This window comes from Salvia splendens, chromosome 4, assembly GCF_004379255.2.
Source record: "Salvia splendens isolate huo1 chromosome 4, SspV2, whole genome shotgun sequence".
NCBI lineage: Eukaryota > Viridiplantae > Streptophyta > Magnoliopsida > Lamiales > Lamiaceae > Salvia > Salvia splendens.
Window position 1 is genome coordinate 7,295,956 of NC_056035.1, and position 9,024 is coordinate 7,304,979.

At 37.6% G+C, this 9,024-nt stretch overlaps 2 protein-coding genes across 2 annotated transcripts; both read left to right on the plus strand.

Annotated features, from left to right (window-relative positions):
• The first annotated feature begins 263 nt into the window (after positions 1–263).
• On the plus strand, positions 264–2,355 carry LOC121800151 (endoglucanase 8-like). Its single transcript, XM_042199739.1, has 7 exons — positions 264–437; positions 557–967; positions 1,173–1,265; positions 1,325–1,492; positions 1,579–1,690; positions 1,778–1,941; positions 2,026–2,355. Exons 2-7 carry the CDS (start codon positions 614–616, stop codon positions 2,353–2,355), a joined length of 1,221 nt encoding a protein of 406 aa, XP_042055673.1. The 5' UTR covers positions 264–437; positions 557–613.
• A 3,469-nt stretch (positions 2,356–5,824) lies between these two features.
• Positions 5,825–6,418, plus strand: LOC121800531 (pectinesterase inhibitor 4-like). The gene has a single exon (XM_042200090.1). It carries the CDS (start codon positions 5,837–5,839, stop codon positions 6,416–6,418), a length of 582 nt encoding a protein of 193 aa, XP_042056024.1. The 5' UTR covers positions 5,825–5,836.
• The last annotated feature ends 2,606 nt before the right edge of the window (positions 6,419–9,024 follow it).

A 9,024-nucleotide genomic window follows, 5' to 3' on the forward strand; every position in this document is an offset into this window, starting at 1 on the left:
AACCAATTGATCACCATACCGAGTTTAGAGCAAAATATTGACTTTTGCATGTGTGAGCTTCACTTAAAGAGTTAAAGTTGATGTTGATTTCACTTAAAGAAACAAATTAATATTTGACCTCAATCTTTTACCCAAACTAAACACCATTATATTAACAATAGGAGAGGTCTAGGGTTCTTATTCAAAAGAGAGAAGTCTCTTGTTTAGTCATACTGGTGAGAAGGAATAGAAATCTGACAACGATGAGAAAAATAATAATATATGTGGTTACAGTATTAGTAGGTTTGAGTAGCGGAAATGCAATATTGCATGATTATGGGGATGCCCTTGCAAAAAGCATATTGTTTTTTGAGGGGCAAAGGTCAGGCAAGCTTCCCGCTACTCAGCGTTTAACATGGAGGAGAGACTCGGCACTTGGCGACGGTCTCGATAATGGTGTAAGTGTCATTTTACGTCGTATCGATTCATATTTTTCCAAATTCAATTCGCATTCTTTTTTTAAAATTTTCATTAAAATTATCAAACACTATTTTCTTAAATATTGTGAGTTGAACAGGTAGACTTAACAGGTGGGTACTACGACGCGGGCGACAATGTGAAGTTCAATTTTCCGATGGCATTCTCAACGACGATGATGGCGTGGGGAGTAATCGAATACGGCAAGTCCATGGGCCCAGAGCTGGAGCATGCGGTGGAGGCAGTGCGGTGGTCGACGGACTACTTCCTGAAAGCCACCGCCACTCCCGGCGTGGTTTATGCTCAGCTGGGAGACCCCAACGCCGATCACAACTGTTGGGAGAGGCCAGAAGACATGGACACTCCTCGTACGGTGTATGCGGTCACTCAGAACGCACCTGGATCCGAAGTATCGGCTGAGATAGCCGCTGCGCTGGCCGCCTCGTCTTCGGTTTTCAAAGCTTTCGGAGATAAGCTGTACGCTAAAGTGCTCCTCAAAAGGGCCTCCGAGGTAGAGACGACAACATTTTGTGTATAAATGGGACAATGGAGAAAAATTCATACTTCATGATTTTATAAACTTCATAGGAAATACTATAATTTGACCAAACTTTATGATTTAAATAGCTATTAACCCAAACAAATATGAGCAAGTTATATAGGTTATATTTTTGCTATATATTTCATTTATACTCCAATATTTTGTGTGGCTACAGGTATTTGAGTTTGCAGACAAGTATAGAGGCTCTTACAACGACAGTATTGCTGGAGGAGCCTGCCCTTTTTATTGTGATTACAGTGGCTATCAGGTATATATATAATCACTCTAAAGAAAATGAAAAATAAAAGTTAAGATTAATATTTGCAGGATGAATTGTTGTGGGGGGCAGCATGGCTATACAAAGCTAGCAAAAAATCAGTTTACTTGAATTATGTGATGCAAAACATCATAAACTTCAAACCACAGATTGAAGCAGGCATCTCAGAATTTGGATGGGATGCAAAACATGCTGGAATCAGTGTTCTTATTTCAAAAGTAAGTTTTAGTGTTCCCCCAGATCATATACTAAATGTAACTTCAACGAGACTTAGAAATATTAACTTGCGGTTCGATATATGCAGTTGGTGCTAAATAACACCATGGAAACTTCTACACCTTTTCTCTCCTATTCGGACACCTTTATCTGTTCACTACTGCCAGACTCTCCCACCAATATCGTCCAATTCTCTCCAGGTATATGGAGTATTATATACTCTCCGAGATATCATATACTCCTATATACTTGAATAAAAAAGAAACTAATGTATATATATGTTGCAGGAGGGCTTCTAGTAAGACAAGGAGTTTGTAACTTGCAACATGCAACCGGGGTCTCATTTCTCGTACTAGTATATGCTCGTTACCTGAAGAAATCGAAGCATGTCATTCGATGCAACGATAAAATCATCACTCAAAAGATGCTCGTTGGTTTCACAAAAAAGCAGGTACGTACAAACTACAAAGTGTATTCCTCCAAATACTATAAATCTGATGGGTGATGAATGTGAGAATTGTATTTGTATACATAGGTGGACTATATACTGGGAAGCAATCCATTGAGCATGTCGTACATGGTGGGATACGGCAGTAAGTTTCCACGGAGAATACACCACAGGGCGTCCTCGCTGCCTTCGGTGGCTCAGCATCCAGGCCACATAGCCTGCAAGGATGGAACGCCTTATTTCATGAGCGACGACGCCAATCCCAATGAGCTCACAGGGGCAGTGGTCGGAGGCCCCAACGTGGACGACTCCTTTTCTGATGATCGCCTCGACTCCACCAAATCCGAGCCCGCCACTTATATCAATGCACCACTTCTCGGACTATTGGCTTATTTCAAGTCGCGTTCTTCACCCTGACCAATCGCGTCATGCCCATTTTTTTAAGAACACTGATACATGATAACAGATTATCTAAGATTTGAATAGCTAGGTGAGCCACATCAAAATTGGATGTTTGACATATTCATGTTGTTTCACTTGTTATATTTTTCTAGTGTAATATAGAATTTGAAAGTAGATATAGAAGTAGAGTAAGTACTAATACTCTATAGTGTTTGCTTTATATCGCACATTATAGATGCAAGAGTGGTGGTGCTGCAAAAAGACATAGTAACATGGAAATATAAAAGATTCAAAATATTTTTGTGTTAATTAACTTATACAAAAATAGTTTAAAACGCAACCCAACCCAACCCAACCCAATTAACCAACACATACATAGTTGTCTTCAGTCTACTTACCAAGTGAGTTTGGGTTGGGCTCGACCCAGATTTATTAAAATACCAACCCAGTTCGACGCACTTCAGACATGGACTAAGACGGAGCTAGGACGGACCGGTCCAGCCCACATGGCAACTAGTATAGTTTTACTGGCAGAAACTTGTAAGTAGTAATCCATCCATTTTTCACGGTAGTGGAAGCGTTTCTTTTCGGCACGAGATTTAAGAATAATTTTGTTAAGTGAATTAAGTGAAGGAAAAATAAAGTAAAAAAATAAAAAAAAGGTAAAGAGATGAAGAGAAAATAAAGTAAGAGAGAATAAAGTAAGAAAGAAGAAATGTGTTGAACGTACCAAAATGACAAAATGGAAATGACTTCACTATTATGCAACGTATAAAAATGGCAAATGACTTTACTACGGGAGGGATGGATTAGTATATATGTATATTGTCATATCAGCATGGCATCAACTATCTTTCACCGAATATATATGCAGGTCAACAGGTTTAAGGCTTTAATTAGTGTGTTTGTAAATAATAACTCATTCACATTGATCTCTCTTTTCTAACTCATATTCTCTTCCTCAGTCCGGCATTAAGAATCTCAGTCGAGTTCGACATGAGTTTTAAGAAATGAAGTAATAAAGATTAATGAGTGTAAAAAGATAATAAAGTATGAGACTTATTTTATATATTAATTTTATAATATAATATGATGGGAATGAGTTAATGAAATATGAGGCTTACTTACATTTACATTACAAGTGAACCAATACTTTTAATTGTGAACGGACCAAAATAGCAAACTAGAACTCTTAATAACGGACAACGGACGAAAGGAGTATGTACATAATAGCTAATTAGCTGATATCGATACGAGTCTCTCGACTTATTAATTGGAAAGCAGTCGTATTTGATCCGAGGTATATTTCACAATCCACACTTAAACGGTCTTAATCAAAATACTTCAATTCTCTGTCAAACTAGACTGGTATTCTGAAGAAAATATATGCTCTTATTTGGTCTACTTAATCATATATTCAACGTCATAAGGGGTATTTTGAAGAAAATATTTAATTTGGTCTATTTAATCATCCTACGCATAGCTTTTTCACATCAATATATCCAAGTCGTACTTATCTGATCCACCAAATATGGATTGAATATCTTTCTGCTTTTCCCTTAATTTCGATATACTCATATACAATGTATAAATCTTGCCATATGCCCAAGTAGTAACACGTATCTAGTTCAAAATAATATAAAGCGTAATTATTTTAACGTACAAATACTACTCACGAATATTGAATAGCTACCTTTCATAATTATCATTAGGCCATAATTAAGATAATATGATTTACTCAGTCTAAATTGTTGTTAGCAAATTTCAAATCGACAGCGTTCGATTAATAAAGCTAAGACTAAATTCCCACCTTAATTAATTGAAATGAAGAATGAAATATATGTATGAATGGTCACGTAAATGGAAGTGGATTGGGATAAGCGCAAATTTCGTTGAGGTTAATCCAGAAAAGGCGGCATTGTTTGAGCAGCACCTTACGCGCACGTGCTCACAACACATGCCCCTAATTAACATACACCGTTGCTTGATGTAATTAAGGATCATACGTAATTCAGACCAACGCATCAATCTAATTCCAATTATATCAATGCGAAACAATGTACGAACATATAAGAAAAATTAACAAACCCTACCCTTAAACTTGAATTTAGATGGATGGAGTACTAAATTTCGCCGGTTATCAAGTCGGAAAGCATGTATACGAAGTTAAGCGGCGGAAACATTACTTACATACAATAAAATTGCGTAAATTATTACTTGACTCAATTCATCCCATTTAGTGCTTCTAACGTAATTGTCGCCAACCCTATATATAATATACTTCCTTGATTTTTTAAAAATAGAATCAATTTTCTTTTTGTGTTGTTTCCTAAAAATAAAAATATTTTATTTTAAGAAAGTTCTTTCTCTTTGATTCATTTTTTCATTATTTTCTTTTACTAGTTTTATACTGTATTAAAATTCATGTTATTTTAAAATTTTATATTTTTAGAAAACAAAGGAATACTATACTAATGGAAACATGTACTCCTATAATAAAGAATATATTTCGCTGCTCTTCTCTTATCAGGGATATTGAGAACTGATCACAAACATTAATAGCCATTTATCCAAAAAGATTAAGTAATAGGAGTACTACGTACTTCTATAAGCTATAAAAAAAACTTTCATACTCCACCATCATATATGGAGTATATTTTAGAGGAAATTTCAGACAAAAGTTAGTTTCTTAAATGGTAGGAGTATAATAATTCTACTCCGTTCGTACCATAAAAATGTATATATTTTATATTTTCGTTCATTCCATAAAAATATGAACATTCCATCTATGAAAAGTTATCCTAATATATTACCCTTATACACCAACTTATTTACAACTTATACCAACGTCAAAACACTAATAATAATGTGGATCACACTATCCACTAATATTAATTTAACTATTATTCTCCTCATCTCTTTTACTTTATCAATTTTGTCCGTGTCATATTATTCGCTCATATTTTTATGGGACGGAGGGAATATTATTATTAATATATTAATTCGATACTGCTATCACCCTCAAACCCCAAAAATATACTCTTGTTGTACTTCTCACAAATAATAATAATAAAATTAATGTAATTGAAAAAATAAACTATATCAACAATTTTCTTATACTCTAACTCTTATTTATGTATCCTGACAATGCAATTAAAATATATCTTAAAACAACGTATATAGATCAATTATGTGAAATCATGAACAGGATGGCTTAGAATAAGCATGTGACTTGAACAGATACTAATCTATTGACAAAACGCCTTCCCATTTGCATGTGCCTTCGACTATCAACAACCTAAAATAACAGTTTTTAAATACCTAAATTATTCCGGCTAGATTCAACAATTAATTCACCTGCTGACAACTTTTTTCTACATTAGTTATAAGGAGTAGTATGTATGTATGTATATATATATATATACCCATTGCTTCCTTCACTGAAAATCCATCCGAACGAAGTAAAGCAATACCATCACACAAACCGAAATCAAAGATGGGAACTAAACATTTCCTCACAGCCATCGTCACACTCTCGGTCTTAATCTCATGCAACACTATTCCAACCTCCGCCGCCACATCAAAGAAAAACTCAACCAACTTCGTGTTGAAATCGTGCAAAGCGACGACGTACTCGTCGCTGTGCATCAAGACGCTGGTTCCCTACGCGTCGACGGTGGGGACGAACCCCTTGAAGCTGTGCAAGGTAGCCCTGAAGGCGGCGGTGCTCGCCACCTACAACTGCTCGGCCACCGTGACGAAGCTGGCCAAGCAGAAGGGAGTGAAGAAGGCGGAGGCGATGGCCGTGAAGGACTGCATCGGAGACCTAAAAGACGCCGTCACTGAGCTCAAGGACACGCTCACCGCCATGGGCCACATGAACGGCGGTGACAGAGAGTTCGAGTGGGCCAATGCCAAAACATACGCCAGCGCCGCCATCACCGACGCTGAGACGTGCATCGACGGCTTCCTCGAGCGGAAGGTGAGCGCCTCCGTTAAGAAGAAGATCAATAGCTGTGTCACTGGAGTTGAGAGGCATATCAGCAACGCCTTGGCCCTTATTAACCATCTCTATTAATCAATACTTTCATTTTCTTGTCATTCATTAGTACTATTAATTACTCTATCATCAATTTATAATTTCATTGGTTCAGTTGAGTGGTATTCAGTAATGCTACACTAATTTCATTGTTATGTCATTTTTATCTTATATTTTAGCTATACCAGCAACAACTCAGATTTACTATTCCACACCTCCCCCTTAATTAGAAATGAGTTTTGGAGGTCTTCTTCCCAAGGTGATGTCAGTTACTTTACTTGGCTATATATCAGGAGTATTTTAATTAAATCTTGATCAAATTGCCTAAAATAATGTAGTAGTTATATTTATATGCCAATTGAATGAATATCTAATACTATTACCCTATTTTCTTGGTGGGAGTGAAAGATATTAAATGTTGTACTTATACTTCGGGAAGAAAAATATTGAAATATTAGGTCATCCACAATGGGACGGACGATAGCGCGCACGATGCATTGGGCGCGCTATCGTCCGTCACTATGGCACCGCGGACGACGGACGATGCGTTGTCCGGGCCCGACGCTCAGTCCGCGGACGAAGCGCGGATGATAGGGCATCGTCCGCGTCATCTTCCGCCCACTGTGGGCGACGCGGACGATGCAACGCGCTCAGTGGCGGACGCAGGAAAAATTATTGGTAGGGGCTGTACTGTATACTTCCTCGGTCCCCCAAAATAAAAACTCTTTCATGTTAGGCCCATTCCCTAAAATTAGAAACTTTCTATTAAGGAATTTTTTTTTCTCTAATGATGTTGGACTCATTTTTCACTAACACACTTTTCTTTCTATATAACTTTCTTACTTTACCAATTTTGCATTAAAACACCTACTTGTTTTAAATGTTCCTATTTTTAGAGGACGGAGAGAGTATTTTTTTTATGTGTCTGACCATGTATATATCTATATAATATGAATATAATACTTCCTCTGTCCCACTCAAGATAATTACATTTTCCTTTTAGTGTTTTTTAATCAAAATTTCAACTTTTATATTTAGAAATAAATTCTACTTTCGATCTCCTTATTAAAATAGTTAATTACATTTTTTATTGTACTTTATCACCTTTAACAACTCCACATAAAATCTTATGTTATTTATAAAAAAATGATCATTTTAAATGGAACAAAGAAAATATATCATAAAAAACTCAAAGATATAAAAAGTACATAGATCTAATTCAATACATAAATTAAAATGTTACTACTATGTACTAACCGTAAAAGAAGTTAAACAATACTTAGAAATATCTTTCAAAATCGTTAATAGTATAATTATCAAAATTATAACTACTACTAACATAAGGTTATTTAATGAAAATTAAATTACCAATCGTTACACTCCCAAGCCTAAAACCAAAACTTAACACATTAAAAGTGAATATGGAGCATTAGATATTTTAACAGTTGTACAGCTGACACGTCAAGTCAACATCGTATAAAGCATTATAATAATAAAAGTATATTAGTAGTAATTTTTAAAACGTGGATCCAGTCTTCTTCTTCCTTTGATATCAAGAACGCCATTTTTACTTCTGCAGACTCCAATCACCTTTGCAATCTTTATTCCTAAATTCAATTCAGCCCCTCTTACTATTGTAATTCAGATGATTTTCTCTTCACTACTCTTATTTTGGTGAGGGCTGAATATAGTTTTCAAAATTTATTCAAAAAGAATTGTAATAGAAAAAACGAAAAAAAATTCTTGCGAAGGGCTTAAGCCCCTCGCCCTCCCTTACTGTGTCCGCCCCTCGCCCTCCCTTACTGTGTCCGCCACTGAAAGCGTTTTAGTTTTTTTTTTTAAATTTGAAAATTTTGTTATATATATACCCCAACTTCACTTTTCATTTGTAACTTTTCGATTAACTTTTAAACTCACAAATTAGGCTATAAAATGGATTCCGGTGGATACTCAAGTCCTAGTAGCCTGATGCTTGGTGATGGCGCACGGTGGCCGGGTACACAACCTGGCGAATATCGGTCGTTCGACACCAACACGCAATATGATCCGGACTTCAGTGTGGATTCGTACGGTCCCTCTGACATGGAGCCGTCTCCAACTCGCCCTGCCGCCGCTTCCCGCTGCGCCGCCGACCCCGCCGCCGACCTCGCCAGAAAGAAACGGACCAAGCACCGGGCGCACAAGTTGCCACATCCGACAACTTGTGAAGAGTACGCCCCCGGCCGTACGAACTACCAGTCGGATGAAACCCTCGTCTTGGCGAGGTGTTGGGTGGATATATCAGAGGACCCGATATTCGCGAACAACCAGAAGCAGCTCGCGTACTGGGAGCGCATCGCCGAACGCTACAATGAGGCGAAGCCGCCGAGCGCGTACAAGCGCCAACGGGAGAAGCTCCGCAAGCACTGGGATCAGGTGAAGAAGCAAGTCAACCTCTTCGCGGCGGAGTACGAGAAGTGCTCGATGGATCAGGAAAGCGGTGAGAGCTTGAGCGACGTGCGCGATAGAGCATTGTTGTCGTACCATTCCATGTACGACGACTTCAAGCATTTCAACATCTGGGCGCTCTTGAGGGACAAGCAGAAGTTCCAAGGCGGGATTCTGCACACCGGTGCGGCGAAGAGGACGAAGACTACCGACACTGG